At 40.7% G+C, this 22,590-nt stretch overlaps 1 protein-coding gene across 3 annotated transcripts; it reads left to right on the forward strand.

The window, feature by feature from the left end:
- Positions 1-654: 654 nt before the first annotated feature.
- Positions 655-20,063, forward strand: cabp2a (calcium binding protein 2a). 3 transcript variants are annotated; one of them, XM_047579659.1, is made up of 7 exons: positions 655-875; positions 1,227-1,409; positions 17,637-17,667; positions 18,311-18,445; positions 18,648-18,757; positions 18,862-19,009; positions 19,150-20,063. In XM_047579659.1, exons 1-7 carry the CDS (start codon positions 816-818, stop codon positions 19,173-19,175), a joined length of 693 nt encoding a protein of 230 aa, XP_047435615.1. In that variant the 5' UTR covers positions 655-815; the 3' UTR covers positions 19,176-20,063. The 3 variants fall into 3 exon arrangements, with proteins under 3 accessions (XP_047435615.1, XP_047435614.1, XP_047435617.1); XM_047579658.1 differs by lacking the exons at positions 655-875; positions 1,227-1,409 and adding exons at positions 14,177-14,854; positions 15,137-15,358; XM_047579661.1 differs by lacking the exons at positions 655-875; positions 1,227-1,409 and adding an exon at positions 14,188-15,358.
- The last annotated feature ends 2,527 nt before the right edge of the window (positions 20,064-22,590 follow it).

Genomic DNA, 22,590 nt, shown 5'->3' on the forward strand with positions numbered 1-22,590 from the left:
CTCGTCTTTATGTTTTTTTTTTTTTTTGGTTTCTCTTCTGTTAATCTTTTCTTAATCTTTATTTAATTACTGATGTGTTTTTTTTTTTTTTTTTTTTTTTTTTTTGCACTGCACCCATTTATTATTACCAGTAATGCAGTCCTAATACTGCATATCATCTGGGATCAATAACTTAGAACTGCATTTATGCCCCTGAGCCAAGAGTATCAGGCACTGCTGGCCATGCTGCGCACATTGTAAATATGTGTGCTCTTACAACATGTACACGTAATGCATATTCCCATATGGAGAGAGTAAAAAACAATGGAGAGCACTCTAACGTGCAGAGGATTGAGGACAAGCTTACAGCCGCATCAGAATAGACAAGATCAGAGAGAGAGAGAAAGACAGCAGAAAAAATATGGGATTATTTTCTATGTCATATACACAGGCAAGATGTGTCACTCCATATTTATTTTTATTCATTCTTTTAGTTACCCAACAGGAAAACCCGGGAAAAAATATATTAAAATTGTATTTGCTTCCTTGCTTAATTTGCAGGAATGTGTGGGCCTGGATGAATTGGCATGTGCATGATTTCATGATTTTAGGGAAACTGAGCACTCGAATGAATAAAAGCGAGGGCTGGATGTGGATACGGTAGTAGGAAAGATGGAGAGACAAGAGAGAGAGGGATGTGAGAAGGAGGAGCAACAGCAGCAGGAGATGTGCCTCCGATTATCAACTGGTGTCAGGCGCTCTCGAGGCAGATAAAGAGGAGGCGTGGACACAGAGGGAAAGAGTGCGTCTCTGTGAATGCAAGCTGGACTGTGGAGATGACTGACGTGAAGAGCGTTTCGTCCTTGGAGGTGTCAGAGGGGAAGCTGATTAAGAAGGTCAGTGGGCGTAAATGCCAAAATGTGACTGCGATGTAGTAAAGGCCCCCACTGATGCTCTCACTGTGCTGAGTCCACATGGTGTTCTCAGCACAGCATCATCACTTAGCATTGAAGACTGTGTTTTACCAAAATGTTATTTTTGCACAACTTGATTTAAAAACATTTACAACATGTCAGCTTTTCTTTGTTGCCATACATTAAAAAGAATTAAATAAATGCTAAATGACTAGTCTAGTGTAACCTCAGATTTAGAAGTCCGTTTATTCATGCATCTAATCTAAGATCTGCACTCTTTGTTATATGACTTACTAACCATTTTTACCTTTTTATGTGTGCTCCATTCTGCAGGGTTCCATCAAGAAGAAGATCGAATCTTTGAGGCGATGGAGTTCAGCCAGTCTAAAGAGGCCACCAAAAGCTAAGGCCAAGACCTTGAGTCTCTCCTCTCCTGTGGGAGATCCTGAGGACATCTGGCTGCAAGAGGGAGACAAGAAAAAGCTGCGGCCTATCGTCGACTCTGTCTTTGGACAGGTAGGACTTGAAATTCCATGCGGACCAGAAGTCTCTGTCCAAAAATGTGGTATTGTTAACATGTGCTGAAAATGTCGCTGCTTATAAGTATTCTCTGTTTTAGATTCTTATGTGCCGAGTTGTGAAATCGACCCAAAACTCAGAGTCAGTTTGGATTAACAAGAAAATGATCAGACAGACTGAATTCACTGAAGAACTGTAGAACCTTTTGTCAAGTACATTAAAAAAGGGAATGCACTTGTATTACTTGATTCCCAGATCGTCTGCACAGCACTGCATATACAGTATTGTGTCTAAGTCTCAGTTCTAAGACAGATGTGGCATGTCATCTCACTGGTGTGCATTGCAGCCAAGGTGCATTACATACAGTAAAAAAGGATGCACGGAAATGCACTGCAATGTCCTCACAGTAGTCCTGTGACCCTTGTGTGATCCTACGAGGGGAAAAAATAAACAGAAAAAACATAATAACGCAAAAGGATTATTTTTTCAATTCAGATCAGGCTCATGTCGAGTGTGGAGAGGAACACGTAATAAGATTTTTCACAGAAAATACAAACAACAAACCTGTATCTAAGGCTCAGACACGCAGTCCTTCTGCTACAGTCATCTGACAGAGGAATACATACAAGGTACACAAGCAGAAAGAGGAGGTCAATTTAAAATGAATGTCAAGTGAGTGCTTACAGTGAAACACAAGTGTAATGTTATTAGTCTTGTATGAATAAAACATAAAGTTTAACCTTATGCTAGCATCAGCTAGCTGTTTATTCCCAAACTCGGGCAGCTCTCTTGTTTGTGTAGTGTCTTCACATATCGACTTTCTCTCTGTAAGAGATGTCATAGCCCAGGCTCAGAGAACAAGACAAAGGGGGAGACCACACACGTTTAAAGTAATTTAAGTAATCATCATAATGACGATATCTGTAACCTGTAAGGTCAGTAATGTATGCGATGATGTATGTAAATGACTGCTTTACCTTCAGCAACCTCCTGCTGTGAAGCCTCATCTTTGCCCCGCCCCATGGCTCGAGTTATTGCACAACTTGGGAACAACTCTAACTCAGGCACAACTTCAAGTGTTTTTTCACCTGTTTTTTGTACTGGTGGTAGAACAGGAACCTGAGTGATAAGATAAGGTGGTGGTGGAACATCAGCCCAAACTCCACTTCCTGCCAGATCATTACCCAGAATCATATCAACGTCTTCTACCGGCAAGGCAGAACGCACACCAACTGCCAGCTCCCCAGTGACCAAACTACAAACCAACTCTATCTTATGTACTGGCACGGGAATGATCGTCATACCCACTGTATTTGATTCTGAGGAAAAATGAAGGACAGACTCAGAGATAAAACAATGCTTTGCCCCAGTGTCTCTCAGGATCCTGACTGCCACTTCCTCCCCGAACAGTGAGACTTGCCCAACTGAAATAACTCCACATGAGTCTGGTGCATGAGTCTGGTGCTCCCTCTTTCTCAAATACCTGAATCGTTGCAGATGGGCAGGCTTCGGGTACCAACTCATAGGCTCTTAGCAAAGCCGCTTTCACCTTAACATAGATTTAACTCTCTGCTGGAATATGCTTCTTGTGCTTTCCCAGTAAATACACATTGGAGCAACAAGGTACATTCGGCGTCTGTCCATGCACAAGTTTCAGCAACCCGCTCAAACAAGGAAAAGAACATATCAGGATCCATCTCATTGAAATTTGGCACCGTACCGAGATCATATCTAGAAAAAGAATCACAAGAACCAACACTGTCCTTGCCTGAACTGTCATTCATTTTTCCCTCTTTAATCAGACTCAGCTTATACTGCTCCAGCTCTAGTTTGGTCTGTTCTGTTTTGGATTTCATTTTTTCAAGTTCCAATTGTATTTCATTTCAAATTGTGTTCCAATTGCAAAGTTAATAACTCTTTCTGTTGTTCAAAACTTAATGCTGCATTGATTACCTTGGACTGAAACTCCTCCCTTTTAAGGACTCTCGACTTGACCAAGTTTTTAGCTGTTACAATGGCTTCAGTATTCAGAAAGTATAGTCTTTCAACCGTTTATCACCCACCTCAATATCATAATGTTCAGCTATTTTCAAAAGCTGACCTTTAGTGTACTGACTGAGAAGCTGATCAGAAGGAGTGTGAACAAACTTATCCAATGAAGCCATTATCAAAATCCTGATTTAAGGTATGAATTAAGCAAACAGTTTCTTTGTACAAACCAGCACTTACAGAAACCAAAAATCACAAGGAGAGTTCCCCGCTAACCTTACCTAACACACATACAAACAACAACAAAAAAAAGCTTACCTAACTCACTCAATCCTAGTCTTCTGGGAGTCACATGTGGGGGGTACTTATGCACACCAAACCAGTGGAGTGGAAAAAAACAACCAGCAATTGGTCACCTTCCCACAGCCAAAGAGATGCTCCCGAGCTTTGCTCTACCCACAGTCACCACCAGCCTAACATTGAGCACGGTGAATCCTCTAAACAGGATTCATCCCGTTTCCTAACCAGGGAAACTCCTGTAAACAATGGCTCTCCTTACTAGTTTACAGCAGAAAACCTGGAAAAGTATATGTATCACAACAACACAATGAATCCAAACAGTTAACATGACCACAATTTCTCCCTTAACCAAATACCAAAAATCTCAACCAAGCATACATGTGTGAATCTCCCACAATTGCACCAGTAATAAAAATCAGAGTGGCAACTTTGAAATCTACCACCTTGAACAGTCCCCAGTTGAACCAACAACCTGACACAAATCTACCGAAACTTACTAAATAGCAAGTCTAATTCCATTCCAAATATAGGCCGATGAGCCCCCATTTTGTCACAGCCCGGGCTCGGAGAGCAAGACAAAGGGGGAGACCACACACGTTTAAAGTAATTTAACTGAACTGAATAAACTCAAATCATCATGAAAACGATATCTGTAATTTGTAACAGCCTAACAGTTTAATTACCAAACAATAGTTTGGCTGGTAAGTGCAAAACACTTTTACAAACCCTGAAACACTTTTACAATCTCTGAAACAAATTTACAAACTCTGAAACAAATTTACAAAGACCAAATGCTAACGGAAAGGGAATGTACCAAGAGCCGAATCTGATTGGAAGTGATTGAGTGAGCGGTTTGTTTTGAAAACCCTGTACGGAGCAAGTAGTGTTGTGTAGTTTATATGGAGTTGTATTGTAGCGTTCATGACAAATAATGAGGCGTTATTAAACAAACTTGCCTTTCTTGCAGGGGTCACATAAAAAGTCCCTGAGGTGGTGATCTTAATCACTCTGAAAAAAATAGCAGGAAGAAAAGAAAAAATAGCGGGAACTTTGTGATTGTTTTATAGCTGAGCAATTTCTTTTAGCTTCGTGTACAGACCTGTTGCAGACTGACAGTTTTCTGGCTTCTGTAGTTGATGGCGCTCCACAGCAAAGTCCAAGTACTCCTGCATGTTTGACGCTGTTCTGGAAGTGCGAATCCTGTGACTGTTCCACAGTCTCACACACTCATCCAAGTCCTTCTGAAGAACATCACCATAGCAAAATCTCAATAGGCACTGATGCTCATGACTCCCATTGAAGTTTCTCAGAGTTTCTCGGAGGTCTGCAAATAACTCCATCCAGAACTGAGATCTAGAGACATGGATATATGATATAATGATATATCTGTGTGTGTGTGTACATATAACATATATTTAAATATAAAATTACTTTATGAAGGCCACTTACTTCCCCTTTCTGAATATGGACCACCAGGACTCAATGCGCTGGTTATTAGTGGATGAGCCATACATGTGGCTGGACGCTCCAGAGTAGTAGTCATGGTGATGGTGACGTATGGTACACTGGATCACAGCCATAATGCCGTTCTCCGTGCCACAATCAGTTCTCAGTCTCATGGCATTAATTACGGCACTTGGAGAGGAATAGTCCTTTCTGCGGTACAACCCTGCTTGACCGCGTATACTTTTTAAAGTTCGCAAGTTGATGTTTATACCATGTAAACTTGACATCATGTCCACGATTACATCGTACGAGTGTCCCTCATTAAAATACTGAGTGCAGTAATGCAGCATATCTGGTCCTTCCATTTGGTCCGTGTCTTTTAAAAACTCCAGAGACCGTCCACACGAAATGCAAAACCGCGGTAACAGGCTGAAATGGTTTCCACAAAACGGGCAAAACATCATACAACTCCATATAAACTACACAACACTACTCCCTCTGTACAGGATTTTCAAAACAAACTGCTCACTCAATCGCTTCCGGTCAGATTTGGCTTTTGGTACATTCCCTCTCCGTTAGCATTTGGTCTTTGTAAATTTGTTTCAGAGTTTGTAAGTGTTTCGGATTTGTTTTCTAAAATGTAAATTTGTTTGAGCATTTGTAAAAGTGTTTCAGTTTTTGTAATTTTATTTTGCACTTACCAGCCACCATAGTCAGTAATGTATGCAACGATGTATGTAAATGAAGTGTGGTGATGCTTAAACAAAGAAACACAAACACAAACCAAGCCGGCGGCAGATGATCAGAGAGAGAGCGGGAATGAAGAGCCAGCTAAATAACCTGGGGCAGGTTGCCCAGGTGCATGTGATCTGGTTCATCAGCTCCACCCATATACCTGCAATGAGCCTGCAGAAAAACAATCAATGACGACCAGAAGAGGGAGGGGTCGTCACAGTGATCTACTGAGGTTATACTGCCACTTATTCTGACAACAAGGTCAGAATAATCACTCTACAAGTAGATCATCAGTGCTTCATGCCTTGCAGGCTAATTTCCCGTTGTTACCTCTGTCCTCCTGGAAGACATTTTATGCACTGTGTCTGTTGACCTGAACACGAGAGAGATTTCAAGTGTCTGTGTCAATAATTGCAAGCAAAAACCTGACACACAAATCCGAGTCGTACAAATCAGCTCAGCATTTACAGAACCCATGTGGGTGTTTTGAATTGTTATTTGGCTTGCAGTTACGCTTCATGTTCTCACTAGTTTGGCTTCAGTGGTTTGGTTCAGAAACTTACATCAAACAAGAAATTACATGATTTTTCGTTTTAGTTCTTACCACAAAAAACATAAAAGCATTTAAAAAGGTTTAAAGAATGAATAAAGAATGGGAAACTGCATTTTGTTGCTCTGTACGTGATATGACTATGAAGTTGACTCTAATCTAATCTAATCTAATATCAGGTCATACCTGAATGGATATCCACTTGAAGATAGAATAAATGTTGTGTGCCTGTTCTGTGAGTCAAAAATATAATGATAAAGATAGAAAAACCTTTTATGACATCAGCCATTGGTTTCCTGAGAGATGTTTCTTTCTGTTGGTGCCTTGCTGTTTGTGGGAACATCTGTCTGTCAGGCAAAGCTGACAGCATAGTTTAAGTGGGTTATTTGATTCACTTGTAGAATTAGCTAAACTGTGGAACACCTGACATTTTTTTACAAAGGTAAAAACTACAAAGGTTATGGCTTCGGTTGGCTATGGCTCAGTAGGTAGAGCGGGTTGTCCATGAATTGAAGGGTTAGCGGTTCGATCCCCCGAGTGTGCCAAAGTGTCGTTGAGCAAGACACTGAACCCCCAGTTGCTCCCAGTGCAACTGCCACTGGTGTTTGTGTGTGTGCTTGTGTGAGCGAATGGGTGGATGTGTCTCTGACTGTAAAAGTGCTTTGAGTAGGTAGAAAAGCGCTATATAAGAGCAAGACCATTTACCAAACATTTAACCATTAGTCTGGTTAGCAGCACTGGATCTGCTCTCTTAACATATCCATTATCACTTCAAGGCCCAGCAGCTTTTCATTAAGTAATTATCTTATTACTTTGGTTTAAACTAAATCCCTCTTAATGACTCTCAAGCTGTTGCATGTATGATGTTACCCAATTACAGATGCATAAAGATGTTTCTCTTGTAAGGTTAGCACTGAACATTTTTGAGAATAGGAGTGAGGTTAATCAGCAAAACAGGGTTATGCTTGGAGGAAATAACCAACAGCTGCCTGGAAGAAATGAGAATCCTGCTTCCTCTTCTTTCGTCTGAAATCAAGGTAACTATATGACACCGTTTCTCCTGTATCCTCACGTTCCCATTGCTGACATGAGTCAGCACACCCTCAGCAACAGATGGACCGTATGATGAGAAACTGAAGGAAGGAAGGGAGGGGCTGGGATGAGTGCAGGAAAATGATGGATGATGGATAAAGAAAGAGAGACGAGATTGATTGCGACGTAAAGGCAGATTAGAGTTTAAACGAGTCAGAGGACCAGAAAGTGTGTGTTTGTGGCAGTGGGACGAGCTCAGCTCTGACAGATTGTTCTGCGTCTTTGCTTGCTGGTGTTTTTTGCAGATACAACACGTGAAACTGTACATAACAGATTTAATCATAAGTGAACGTTAAGACTCATTCAGCTCAGTGACCTGCATGTTAATCCAAGCTTTACAAATTACTCATTTCTGTTTCTTACTGTGGAATGCAAATTATAATTGCGGCTTAAGAATGAACTTTCTCACGGATACAAAGGTTATTTACCACTAAGTGGATTGCAACCGCATTATAACACACCTCAACGTAAGACTGTTTTTATTTTATTCAACTCAAACAATCACGCTAGACCCTCTGGGTTGCTGAACTGCTCTGGTAATTAACTCTCCTTCTCCTTTATTCACAGTGGCATGCACGTTTAGCCTCCAGACATTTCCCAGTTGCTGTCAGTTGCGGTCCTATTCTTTGATTTGCTTCCATGTTTTATAATGTGAGAGCATATTGGGAGATTTTTTTTTTTTAATTACTTAAAATTAATACAAACCAAATTTTATTTTTCAAAACCTAATCTTGAAAAAACTAATTTCATGGATAAAACTAGAAAATGAGAAACTTTAAAACACTGAATTGCTGAACATCGGTATCTGTGGAAAATAACACACAAAGCAATGAGGACATTGTTATCAAAATCAAGAGCAGCTTTAGTAAAAGTGGGTTAGCTGATGGACCAGTACCACTGGGGCAGCAACACTGGTTGCCTTTACGTAAGGACAGAATGCAGGTCAGTCGTTTCTGTGGCTTATTGCTCTGTATGTTTTTAGAGAGCATCTCTAACCTGCAGGACCTCAGAGAAAACTCAGTTGGAACTTTTAGGTCATATGAAAATGCATAAATAAAATCTGGACAGGTGTAAAAGGCGATATCCTTTTGAGACTGTATGAGTGGGCGAGGAGGAGAGCAGCGAATGTGGGACAGTCCATACAGTCATGTGTGGTTGCAGGTTGTGAAATGATTTCAGGCTAAGCGGAAGTAGTTCATACCACTTTCCGTCAACACAGTTGCTCTGGGATTTGAACCTTTAGTTTGGGTCTGATCAAGGTTAAGTATTGCTTAGTTTGAAATCAGGTTAATGGTTTTCATCTTTTTTATGCACATAATTAATCTAGACTGAACAATTCTGACTTTTGACTCAGGATCAGCTACAGTATTAGTGGATGTATTAGATGATAAATCTGGGGCAACAGAGCGAGCAGTAAATATTGACATTTCAGCAAACCATTGTTACCATTGTTACACATTCAGATGCACTTCAACACAGAGTTAATCTGATAAACTGTGTTCACCAGCTATTGTATCCGTTAATCAGCTTCTGTGGTGAGGTGTTATTGGGTGTATTCACTGAAGGGTGCGATTGATAAACCCAGGGAGATGAGAGTTGTGAATGTGGTCCAAACACTTTCTACTGAAAAGTTTTAGGTATTAGAGGACTTGCAGAGTTATAATTGGAAGTTTTCCTAGACAATCATTTATGTTCCCATTTACCTATACCATTTGTTATTTTAGTCTGAATGGAGGATTTTGATCAAGGACCCAAATGCAGCACAAGGGAGATGAGGTTGGTGTTCAAACAAAAGGTATTTAATGAGACTTAAAGTGCTGGAGGCACGGCAGGATAACCGAAAATCAAAGCATGGAGCAAAAAGCACGGCAGGGAAACAAAATAATGAGACATGAACACGGGCATAAAGATAAAACACCATTAAGGCTGCAACACCGGGAAAGACAGGGCAATGCACACACAAGCAGAGGGATGACGAGACACAGGTGAAACAATCGAGGGCGCCAGGAAACAGCAATAAGCAGTCAAAGAAAACGCGGGGAGAAACACCAAACAGGAAAACAAAAACAAAATCAGAATCATGACAGGAGGAGGAGGAGGAGGAGGAGGAGGAGGAGGAGAAGGAGGCGGAGGAGGCGCCGGAAACAGGAGTGTGGGCCGGAGCTGCGTCTGAAGCCGAGACGGGCCTGGGGGTGGAGACGGGAGCCGAAGCCACCCTCACTGAGCAGTGGCGGTGGCCACCTTTGTGGCGGGAACAGGAGCCAGAGCGATCCTGGGTGCTGGAACAGGTGGCTGGGGGTCAGATGGGTGGTGGCCAGCTCACTAGGCTCAGCAACCATGTGGCCGGCAGACCGGGATGTCAAAGGCTGCCGGCCCTTGACACCCTGGTCCATAACTAGGCGAATGCCCACAAAAAATGAGTCAAACTCAGGCATGAGCCAGGGTTTCAAGCCTAAGCATTCGTTCTAGTATGAAATAATTCGCCTTTTATCTGCGGCCTCATCGAAGGAGATCGTGTCTGCTGGGCCCACGTTGGTTGCGTCGCTCTGTCAGGTTGGAGGTTTTTGATCGAGGACCCAAATGCAGAACCAGGGAGATGAGGCCGGCTATTTAATAAAAAAATAAGACTTAAACAAAAAGCGCTGCAGGCACAGCAGGATAATCAAAAATCTAAGCATGACTGGAACATGGGAACTAAAAACGACAGCGAACAAAGGGAAAGGCAGGTCTGTATAAACACACAGGAGCAGAGGGATGACCAGACAGAGGTGAAACTAATGAGGGCAATCAACGGAAACAGAAATGAATAGCAAACAGATGCCTACTGTGCATCCCCTCAGGGGAACTGTACAACAGAGAGAGGCTAGAGAGCAAAAAGAAAATATCGGGAATACCACAGAATAAGAAATCACTGTGGAGGGTTTAGGGTCTGAACCTAAAGTGACTCTTACAAAGTGGCTTCTAGCGTTTTGACAACCAAATATAATAATAACGGATAGTGTGTAATTAAACCAAAATGTTTCTGTTGACACTGTTCCATGAGGCATTACTTATTCTTATTCTGGTTATGAGCAAGTAGTGTCCAGTGACTTTTAGTCACAAACTTGTTGTTGTTTGTAATAACAGGAAGAGTTAGGCGATATTTATCTGGATAATATTCATCTGTGTATTTTCAACCATTGTGACATTGGATAATTTGTAAAGTTGTTCAAACAGAACAGGCATGTGTGTCTTTATCCGCTCATCCTGAACAGTCGTGTCAGCAGATGTAACTCTTCATTCATGTGCCAATAGATTTTCTCATGTTTGACGTCAAAGGTCGGATACGTATGGATGATATGGAGGACGACTAAAGGAAGGGATGTGCTCTTTGTATTTCTATTAAAGCTCTTAGAGAGTCATTACCCATGTTTAATGCACCGGGATTATGGTTCTATCTGCGGTACATGAAGGCTGAAACAGCTTGAGGAGAGGGACCTGCAGTCTGGTAATATAGCCGTGGTATGGTGATGCCTTGTTTTGTTTGTTTTTATTAAGATCCCCATTAGCTGCAACATGTGGTAGCAGCTGCCCTTCTTCTTCTTTTTTTTCTTTTTTTTTTTTTTTTACCTTTTTGTCAACTCTCTGCTAAGCATATTTTTTGTAAAACCAACCTACTGGCCTCATATGACCAGACTTGCAGCCTTTAAGGATACATTTGTGTGCCAGTGAGCATTTATAACCATGCAAGTGCACTTGGATGACCCCCACGTCAGCCAGAATGCTTGACCCAACCCACACTAATGCTGTTAGCATAACATGCCATTCAAAATCCTGACTTTTGGATTGCATCCATTATGTTGTTTATTGCCCCGGTGCTGGATTTTCTGTCTATCCGTGTCTTTCAGGCATCTGCTTGCTGTTGTCGAGGGATGGAACACGAGTTCTCACCCAGCTGCTCTGTTTTGGGTTTTATGCCTGAAAAGTGTTGTGTTCACACCGGGCTTTTTTCTATCCACCGAGAAGGGAAGCAAAGATAATTTCTTCTTATTTTCTCTTTTCTATGTTGATTTCCTTATTTCCATTTTGATTTTAATCTGAAGCCATGTTTGCAGTTAATCTGAAGTATTCAGCGCATGCTGAATATAGGAGAAAGCGACGCGGGGCAAGCCCATTACAACACCAAGACATCCATTTGCTAATCTGCCCGGTGTCCAGCTGGATCACTGGTCTGAGGCACACACCATTACGTAACAAGACAGCATGGATTCAAGTCGTCTCATTATTCTCTATCCTCTCTGCTAATGACATTGTTCATGTTTTTTTGTTTGTTTTTTTTCCATTTGTGCAAGCTCTGAGAAAGGTCAGACCGCAGGACAATGACATTTTTGGATCCGGTAGAGACTCATCAGATATGAAGTCAGATTCCTCAGCATTACTCACTGTCACACTGCTGGATCTCTACTCTATACTTCTGCTCTAAGTGATGTCTAAAAATAGACATTTTAAGGGACTCTGTTACGAATATGAACTGGAGTATTTCAGAAAAGGCCGACATCTGTTGGTAGTCTATGAGTATTACCACTGAGAGCATGCACAATTTTCTGATATTAAAAAAGTGAGCTTTGCTGCACCCTGCTGGTGATACACAGATAGTATAAATTCATTTTACGATTTCCACTCTGAAGACCCCACAGGGGACCAGACTGACAGATTTAATGTGCTGCTACCTGAGTACGACTGTGATTAAAATGACTGTAGCACTGTTTAAAAATTCTTTTGCATCGGGTTTTGTGAAGTCATATTGTGAAGTTATTTTAAAATTTATTGTTAAAAACTCACCAGTCACGTCATTAGGAACACAATGAAAGTGGATACATTCCAATATATCAGTCCTACACTAAGTCTCATCTTCGTGAAGGTTATGGTATTCAGCATTGGTTTTGAATAATTGCTGATGAAGCTGCTGATTCAGGTTTGTAGTACTACTGAATAGGTTTGTTTCTATTACTTTGACTCCCCCATTTTAGTCAGTGGGCTAGACTTCACCACAGAAACTCAAACTACCTCTTCCGAAGCATCATAAGGATCAGTTATCACCTTTCTTGCACTGGCTGATGGTTGTAAGGCTCTTATTTATTTTCTGATAGTATAGCTACATATATAATAATTTTCCACAGTCTAAGTATTTCTAAGTCTCTCTCTAAGACTCGCTCTTGCCTGGTGATGGGCTAAAATTGAAAATTCTCCCAGATGCCTTCTGCCAATAGACTCAAAGGTTTGTTCTGTCCATGCAGTTATCTGCGGAGATGCTTGAGTTTGTAGAAATCTTTCGGTTGGGAACTGAAAATGGCCAATATGAAGGATGTTTGGAATTGTAGAAAGATAAAAAATGTATTGGTTCTCCTAAATTGACCACAGAGGATTAGAGCTGCAGATGCTCAGCTTTGGCCTTTCTCACTCTGTGATAATCTCTGGCACACATACAGGACTGCAGGACTGGCACCACATAACAGGCAATATGCTATGTATGTGCTGTATTTCTGACATGTGCAAAGCCATTCTGGGAGGATTTGCTTTGCTAAAATTAGCATTTTTATTTTATTTCACAGTATTAAAAGTGAAAGGGAAGAATATGTGGATTGACAAATAGAAGGAAGTGAAAGAGTAAAGCGTGTTTTAAGACTCTTCTTCCGAAAAGAAAATTTGTCACCTGTGGTATATACAGTATAATATACTGTACATTTAAAGGGCTCTATTCATGTTAAAGTGTCTAGAGTAATAATCAGAAAAAACACTTCTTTTTCTTGGGGGCCATCTGGTAGACCTAGATGCAGACATTTATTTACAGTATACTGTAACATTTATTCCATCAGTTAATCCCACTAAGACCAAGCATTTGAGGAGTGGCTTTAAATTTCAGAAGTCTTGATACTGAGAAGGCCGTTACAAAGCAATGTATTGTTTTTTTTATGTGGCTGGTCAGGAGTAGCATATGTTATATCAACATTATGGTGGACAGATGTGCACACATCATCGCTTCAACTTCAATTCCCCTCCAAGTTTATGCTGTAAATATTACCAACAGTACTTCCTGAAATTACATCCCTTGTGGTTTAAAGGCTTGAAACGCTTTCTCTCCTATGATTTACATAAAATTATTAAACTGTCCCATTAATTATTAAATCAGATTTTTTTTTTTTTTAAATATGTTTTAGTTGGGGATTTGGTTCTTCTTGGAAATTTGTATTGCCTCCAATCTCTATGCATATTTCCTGTCACTTTATAGCACATTTTATTATGTTTTCTCAAATATTTTCTTGAGGTGCCACTTTGCTATGTCCCTCTTGTTCACTTTCTCTCAGTTTTTTTTTACTTTAAAAGGGGGCTGGCCTATATGTCGTAAATATTCCTCCCCTCTTTCTTCCACTTGGAGCTCGATCTACTCCCATGGCCTGTCAACATAGCTTTCCCTCTAATCTGAAATGCCAGGGATTAAGCAGTCAGCCAACTCCATCCATAATTCTAATATCCTTTCCCCCTTTCTATGCTCTCTCTCTCTCTCTCTCTCTCTGTCCCTCTCTCTCTGTCACACACAAACACAGACACGAACACACAGCCCTGCCAGACTAGTCATTTTCAAACCACAAGCACGTTGTTTGAGAGGCAGAGAGGGGAAGGTGGGTGGGATGGATTATATTAAGTTGGTCCAAATTCAAAGGATCACTCGTTGCAAGAGGGGGTGACAGATAAACAGGAAAAAATGTGTGTGTGTGTGAGAGAGAAAGAGACAGAGAGAGAGAGGCAGAGAGGGACAGAAAGGGAGAGAGAGAGCGGTCGAGTCATGCAATCAGATCCAGAGTTTGGCAGCAGCAGGTTGTTTCAGCCCCAGATATGACCCAGCTCTTCCACCCCACCCTGTCAATCTCCATCACCCGGCCGCTGCTCCATATTATGACACCAAACGTCTCAAAGCTCATCATGACCGCCTCCAACAACCTATAGCAGTTCAGTATTTAATGCGGCACCACATACCTACCCTACCTCTCAGTGGACCAATAGCAGCCTGGATTGTAGCACGTGCACCGAGGGGAGACGGTTTTCAGTAGTAGTGGTGCGAGGCTTCGCCTGACTGGGTGTTGAAAGGCGTTGCCCCCCTCCCCGCGATGCTCTGGATCTAGCATGGATTTTGGACTTTTATGTGACTTTTAGTCAGAGAAAGAGGAAAAGTGGGGGAGAAACCTGGGAGAACTGTGGGGACAAACAGAGGGAGGGGGCAAAACAGGAAGAAGAGTGCAGGGTGATGGGAAACATCAACAAAGCTTCTAAAAAGAACAGTAAAAGAAAGAAGGTAAGGAAACGTTTAATTCCCTTCAGGTGAGAAAAATTCATTAGGAAGCGTAAGATAATGCTTTGTTTAATTTTTTCTGAAAGTTCTCTGTAAGTTGCTTTTGGGCAACTTCCTATTGGCCGTAACTTAATTAAGATTCTGTGATGCACGATGTAAAATCTATACGTTGAAAATTGACTTTTGACACAAAAAGGTGTGAATTAGCCACTTTCATTGCAGTGAGTGGAATTCAGCTAATGACTCCGAACTGTTTAGTAATCCTGTTGGTTCCTCTCCTCTAAGGCCACGTCACCCATAGAACCAAGCAGCGCCCCATTGACTACCTCCATGCTGGGGGATCTGGGTGGTGCAGGGGGTGTGGACACAGAGGATGAGGAGGAAGGAGGGAGCGAGCGTGAGTTCGATGAGCCGCTGTGCGCTCTGGTTAAGAACTGCAACGTGCTGCACAACATAGTGGGGCCCGCTTGTATCTTCCTCAGACAGGGCTTCGCGCAGAGCCAGCTTGTATGTATGACATTCACGTACACACACACACACGCGCGCATGAGCACACAATCCCATGTAGATACACACAGCCAGATGTGTCACCCCCAAGACCTCCCGTGAAAACCTCTTCATCCATTTTCACACAGTCCAAAGGAAAGTGAAAGGGCGGTCATCTAACCGTTCAGCATGACAACCTGCCTGCCTTGAAGTCCCTGAAAGAAAGAAAGAAAGAAAGAAAGAAAGAAAGAAAGAAAGAAAGAAAGAAAGAAAGAATCTAAGATCTGAATTACAACAGGAGTCCTGCTAATAACACGTTGTACAGTTGCGCAAGCGATTGTAATTTGCATCATAAATCCAACCTTCTAATGGTGTTGGAGATATTACGTGGACCCTCTTATTTTAGATTGATGTCTTACTCATAGCTGGCGCAGATGGAGGAGGTCGATAAAGTTCATTTCCTGACCGAGCAGCTAATTGAAAAGAGCCATTAAATCGGTGGAGTAGTCACTGAGTACAAGTGAGATGACTTTGAGCGGAATCGAGAGGAGAAACATAACAAAACTGAACTGTGAATATTCTTTAGCTGTATCTTTTTTTTTTTTTTTTTTTTTTTCTTTTGGAGTTTGGAGCATATCATTATTTTTGTCCCCAGCCTCTGACATTTACTTATACATGTTGGATCACAGTGTGTCACCATGTGACAGGTTCTATTTCAACTTGACCATTTTAAAACAACTATAATCGATAGCTCGGATATTAACAGTTGACTAACATGTAATGTTAATCACAGGCTGACCAGTATACTTTAATTTATGACTTACAAGTTAGCACTCCTCGTTATTTTAAATGTACTTTGCTGGAAAGTATCGAATGTTAGCATGCTAACATACTGACCTAAAATAATAGCCTAAAATAATAATAAACACGTATTGCTTTGCCTACTAACTAATCGGTGTAACTGTTCATCTTAGTCATTTTGAGATAAATGATCAGTAGTTGAACATGGTGTATCAGTAGTGTGCCTCTGACTCTGACAGCACAGAGCTCAAGTTCATGATCTCACACGAAATCACAGAAAGGAGGATATAATGAGATTCCTCTACGCAGAGATTAGTCCACGTGGAGTGTGACTGAAATCCATCAGTGTTTACTAATCTGCATTGTTCCTTCAAATGGCTGCCTATAAGCAAGTTATAGAAGAAACGCTCCCTTTTCCTTTATTCATGATAGAATCACTGGAATTCTTTCAAAACCCTTTAGGCTCTTTTCTTTTTTTCCCCCAACACCTTCTGCTGGTGCTGAGTTGCAAGTGTCTTCTAAGTAACAGTATGGATGAATTGACAGCAGGCCAGAACAAAAATGTCTAGGCGAAGAAGAGCAGTTGCTTCCATTCCTCCGTGGCTGAGCTCAATCTGACAGAAGCGACGAGGAATCAAAGTGGCGTGTGCGTCTATTCAAGCCCCTGTGGATGTGTTAACATTCATTTAGTTAAAAACCAGGAAGGCAGCAGCGGTGCAGCTGCAGATGTGAGAAATCAGGTAGCGAGATGAAAAACCGATAAGCCTTCGTGATTTGTAATACAATTTACGGCTGTAATCTCCCTGCCACTGTTCTCTCCCTGCATCCTCCTAATCCAGGCTTGTATTATTCCTGCTGCTGATGTCACAGCTTCGCAGAACACGCCGTGAACAAACTTATCCCGGCGTCACCTTTTATCCATGTCAACTCTCTCTCTCTCTCTCTCTCTTCTGCGCCCCCTGTAAACTGAACGTCGTATCTGTGTGTGTGTAATTGCGTTACTCTTTAAACTGTTTTGTCTGTTCATTACCACCGTGCCATTTTCATTTCACCTTTCATCAGTTTACTTGGTCTGAGTCAGGATTCTCAGAACTTCATAAACGTAAAAGTAATCAGCAGCCGTTTTGCGTGTGTCTGAGGAAGGAATTGTTTTTTTTTTGTGCAGCTGTCATCTTTGTGGTAACACATTTGAAATGCTTTTTTGGAGCGTATGCTCAGCAGACCGCCTCCATAAACAAGGACAGAATAAGATTGGACACGAGGTTGCGCAGTATTTCGACTAAAAAGGTTGTTAGGGTCAGTCAGATCAAAAACCACATAATCCTGTAATAGCATCTCTCTCTCTACTCGAGCAGATGAAATGAAATGCCTCACAGGACGGAGCGGAGTGAAGCAGTGCAGCCACGAGAAGCTAAAATGTTGTTTTGTGACTGAAATAATGTTGAAAGTGTATCCTGGCTGACTGTGCTTTTCTCTTTTTGTATGCACACCTCTGCAGGACAGAGATCTACGACCAGAGGAAATGGAAGGTATCAAAGGGCTTAATCCAAATCCTCAGACCGTTCTCCCTCTTCTTCTCAAACCACCTTCCTTTCAAACCCTCTGTTTGACTGTGAACATGCATGCTTTATGGTACAGCACAGCATTTAGAGACGTTAAAGAATTCCTGACTCTGGCAGCAACTGTGCAAGATCAAAGTGAAGGATTATTTTTCAAGGAGAAAGATTATTCTGCAGAGTTGAAGCACAGTTCAGCTCATCTGTCCCTCCTGTTCATGGGATCTGGGTCACACAGTCATGCAAACTAAATTTGAAATTCAAAATATGAGATTCCCAGCAACTGTAAAAGTATGAAACTTTCTATGGAGGTGAAAAGGTGCATTAGAACTTTTTCTTTTCTTGTTTTCTGAACATTTGGCAAAAATCTAATCAGACTCAAAAAGAAAAAGATAAACTGTCCCCACCTCCACTTATATGGATCCTGTTTAGGGTCACTGACGTAAACAGTTGAAAGCAGCACAATATCTTCAACCAGATATCAAGAATGATGAACTTTCCTACACAAACTTTCTATAATCACGTAAAACCTCTACACAACAGGAGGGCCTCTATTTCACAAATAGTTATTTTTCTTACATGCTTTTTTTTTTTTTTTAATTATTATTTCTTGCAGAGCTGCGTGAGGCCTTCAGGGAGTTTGATAAAGACAAGGACGGTTTCATCAGCTGTAAGGACCTGGGAGAGTGCATGAGGACTATGGGATACATGCCCACTGAGATGGAACTCATTGAACTCAGCCAGCAGATCTGTGAGTCCTGCACACAGGCAGACAAAAAAGTAGATCTGCCATAATAAGGCTTGTGTCAGAGCTGTTGAGTGATGACTTGTTGCCAGTAGGTCACAAGTTTCCATTGTTGTTCCTTTATAACATATAACACATAACACCACATTTAACACATTGATTATGCTCATTAGAGACATACCTCCATGCCTGTTTTCTTGACCTCTAGGTGGCGGCAGAGTGGACTTTGAAGACTTTGTGGAACTGATGGGTCCCAAAATGCTCGCCGAGACTGCAGATATGATTGGAGTCAAAGAGCTAAGGGATGCCTTCAAAGAGGTCTGCGAATAAACCTATGTCCCTTAATACTTTGCACCAAAATGATAATGATTTTAACGTTTTTTGTTTGTTTTTTTCCCTACTCTATGCATTCTGCTTCCTAGTTTGACTCTGATGGCGATGGTCAGATCAGCCTCGGGGAGCTCAGGGAAGCCATGAAGAAGCTAATGGGAGAACAGCTGAACCACCGCGAGATCGACGAGATCCTACGAGACGTGGACCTCAATGGCGATGGACAGGTGGACTTTGAAGGTGAGTGGGTAATCGTTTAATTAAGGAAGTCGAGACATGGGGGACGGGGAAATGCAAGAGAAAGTATCTGCAAAACTAGACAAGGAGTAGTGCTTTGGGAGGATTTTTCAACAATATCAACATATTCTTTCTTTCCACAGAGTTTGTACGAATGATGTCTCGCTGACTGTTAAGCAAACTCTGCACTAACGGCACTAAACACACCATGAGCCAGACTGCACACTGTTAATGTTCTGTTCTGATGTACAAAGACGTCTTGGTATCTGTAATTTTTCAGTGACCTCAATTTCCTCTTGAGTATAAAACAATCCCTTCAACGTGTTACTGTTGTATAAATGTACACGTTTATGTACTAAGAATTTATAGACTGACAACTCCGGGAGGGCTGAGTTAAACCAAAGTTGTGGTTTCTTTAGGAATAAATGCAAATTTGAACATTTATATTTGTATATACACATATTACTGAATTTAAAAGTTGGATGAAAATAAATCCAGTCTGCATTTACTGAATACTATGGCAATTACATTATCACTTATATTTGTTCCCTTGTTTGTTATGTTCATGATTTGAATAGTCACTATGCAGTTTTTTATGTTGCCTGGGTAGATGTAACATAAATATGTAACTTGAGATTTATTGTCAGAGTCACATTAATTATCTGACTGTTGACCGTGATTGTGTGATGTTGTAGTACAGATAGAAAATGTGAATGCTTATTCAATACAGCAAGAACATCAGATTATACTAAACACCTTTATTATACACATGCACTCAAATGCATCATGTTATCTTCAAAGCAATCAAATCAAATACTAATACTGTGTTGTCTAATGTCTTTTTGATACCGATTTGACGACACAAGCGTGATGATCAAGTTTAAGTCCATACACTGACATCCGGTCTCGAAGTACATGGTTACTTTATGCAAGCATATGCACCTGTTGACTCTTTTTCTTGTACAGGTCAGAATGATTTATTGTAAATAATAATAATAATTATTATAATAAAAAACCAAGTGAATAAGACTGACAATAAAGAATTTTTAATGTTCAACATCCTTCTGACCAAAGTGTTTTTTCATGTCTTTGCCACAGAAAGCTTCATTTCCCATGAAATCTTTCAAGACAGTTGGTTCTAATACCTGCAAATCTCCATACATGGAGTTAAGCCTGTGCTTTGTTAGTGCTAATGTCAACATGCTAACACGCCTGAACATTAGGGGGAAAAAAAGGGACTGCTTTTCAAATGGTGAACAGATTTGGAAGTATACTTCGAGTTAAACGAAACTGCTGCAAACCCAAATGAAAGCTGGAACATGAAAAAAAGATTGTCAGGACCGGGTTTGTTTCCGTCTGCACTTGCCCTCACATTAGGTACATTGGTGTAAACAAATTCATCTCTAAATCCCAACATTCCCGCAGTAAATATTCTCGTCATGAACGTTGATATTCAGCACGTGTTTCACATAATTGAAAGAGCTGTTGACTCAGATGTGTTTACATTGTAGAGGCTGTTGTTTGTAGCACTATTTAATTGCACTTTGTTGTACACACACAAGTTGCTGTTATTTTGACAACTCGCGACCTCCGTACTGATAAGATGTTATCCAAGGTATGATGCTTAAACCATGTGCAGAAGTAGAATTTGGGTTCAGTTTATTATTTATTGAAGTCCGTGCATCAATGAGCACTTCTGGGATCAAGAGATCAGAACAGATCTGTGTCTTGCTGTAGAATTCAAAAATATCTTGCAGCAGTCTTACATGGCAGAGCTCTTCTCCTGGACTCATAGCCGCAATACTACAATCAAAGACAGCAATCTTTTGCAAATAACACTGTCCTAGTCTTTCAAGAAAGATGTGAATGGGGTAAAATATTTAATGTTTTGGGATCTTGAATATAGGTTTTTGTTTTTTGTTTTTTTGAAAACTGTTGTTGGTGTTTTCTGTGAAAAGCTGAAATAATCTATTGTCCAAAGTGAAGGACATATATTGACGTTATCAATAATTAACCTTATAGAAGCTGTTTAACACTTTGTGGTCCCTGCAGGTATTTCAAGCCAAACACCACAGACCAGGAATTTAGTTTTACCAGTAGAGGGCAGCACTGGCAAACATAAAACAGACAAAAAAAAATCTAATTTTTACTCGTATTCATGTCAAGTACCTTTTGCATGTGATTCGACACCAGCAGGTATGTGCTCTTACTTATTTACCAATTTAAGTATCTGTGGTTAAGCTACTTTTCTATCAGTGAACAAAGGTTCGATGCATTGAGCTTCCGAATTGATTGTGTGCTCACTTTTGTTGAGTCCAATTGTGATGTGTGGTATAACATAATCAACATATAACATCATCAGTGGCTTTAACATGCTTTAGTTTCTCTGATTACTGATCACCTTTGGCTGAAAAGTGCATCAAAACTTTTCATACACAGATTTTGTACATGGAGCTGCTCCCAAAATATGGACCCGCTGCCTACCTGTATGAGTGGGTGTAGCAGTCCAGAACATAGACAGGCAATTCTGCTGAATAAAAACATAATGTGAAAGAGTGTGCATTGCCCGAATATCTGTGTGCTGTGTGCGCGTGGGTTGACTACTGTGACTGCACATCAGCGTCTGAGTACTATGCATAGACCAAGTCATGACAAATCCTGTGAGTACAGAAAAAAAAAATAAAAAATCCTTCAAGATGTCGTACAAGCACCAAAAATAAAAGTAATGATCAGCTTTTGAGAACAGAAAAGACATTGAAATGTAATCCCCCCACTCATTTCTTTATGTTTGTCAAAGTTATTGACCATATTTTCACAAGACGGCAGATGAAAAGTAGAATAATATCCCAATCTAATGCCACATTAGTAGCTTGCCTCACCCTGGAATGATTGCCATACAGTCATACAGCAGATGGGGCTCAACTTCTGTATGACTGCTGAGAAATCATGTAGGCAAATGCATGATGTATAAATAGTAAAGGAATGAAGAATAACATGGAAGTAGAATGGCCATCTGACCATGTTTTATTCATAAACTGCACAATTAAACTTATTATTACTTAAGACTTCTCAAATCTGAATTCAGTGGTGTTTCATTGCAATGCTAGCTCTCATGAGGAGACATATCTCTATTTTGTAATGTCTCCATTTGATGGAAATGTCATAAATGTAGAATACAGGAGGGGAACGGTTTCAACACTTCCATTTCAAACATGTAATCAAAAAGAGCAGATTACAAAACAGAACAGAAAAGCTTTTGAGAGGACTGTCTATTATTATTATTATTATTGATTATTATTGTTATTATAGTATCACACACATGCTAACAGGCATACAGCTCTTCATAGCTCACACTAACCACTTGTTCCACTCCTCCCTGAGATATATGAAACTCGTCCACGGTTGCCTTGACTGATGAATGACAGTGGGAACCTCTCAGATGAAGGGCATTGCATTTGCTGTGATTGCTTCAATGCACTTAAACGCTTTTATTGTGAAGTAATGTTCAGTGGGCATTTGTAGAAATCTCTGAACACATGACCTTTGGTCTGATGATGACTCACCATTCTACATTCATATCCTGA

Source organism: Mugil cephalus, chromosome 2, assembly GCF_022458985.1.
Source record: "Mugil cephalus isolate CIBA_MC_2020 chromosome 2, CIBA_Mcephalus_1.1, whole genome shotgun sequence".
NCBI lineage: Eukaryota > Metazoa > Chordata > Actinopteri > Mugiliformes > Mugilidae > Mugil > Mugil cephalus.

Coding starts and splice junctions, on each gene's coding strand:
- cabp2a (XM_047579658.1), top strand. CDS start 14,807: ATGGGAAACATCAACAAAGCTTCTAAAAAGAACAGTAAAAGAAAGAAG. Junction 15,359..17,636: donor GCTTCGCGCAGAGCCAGCTT/GTATGTATGACA, acceptor ACACCTCTGCAG/GACAGAGATCTACGACCAGA. Junction 18,446..18,647: donor TGAACTCAGCCAGCAGATCT/GTGAGTCCTGCA, acceptor CTTGACCTCTAG/GTGGCGGCAGAGTGGACTTT.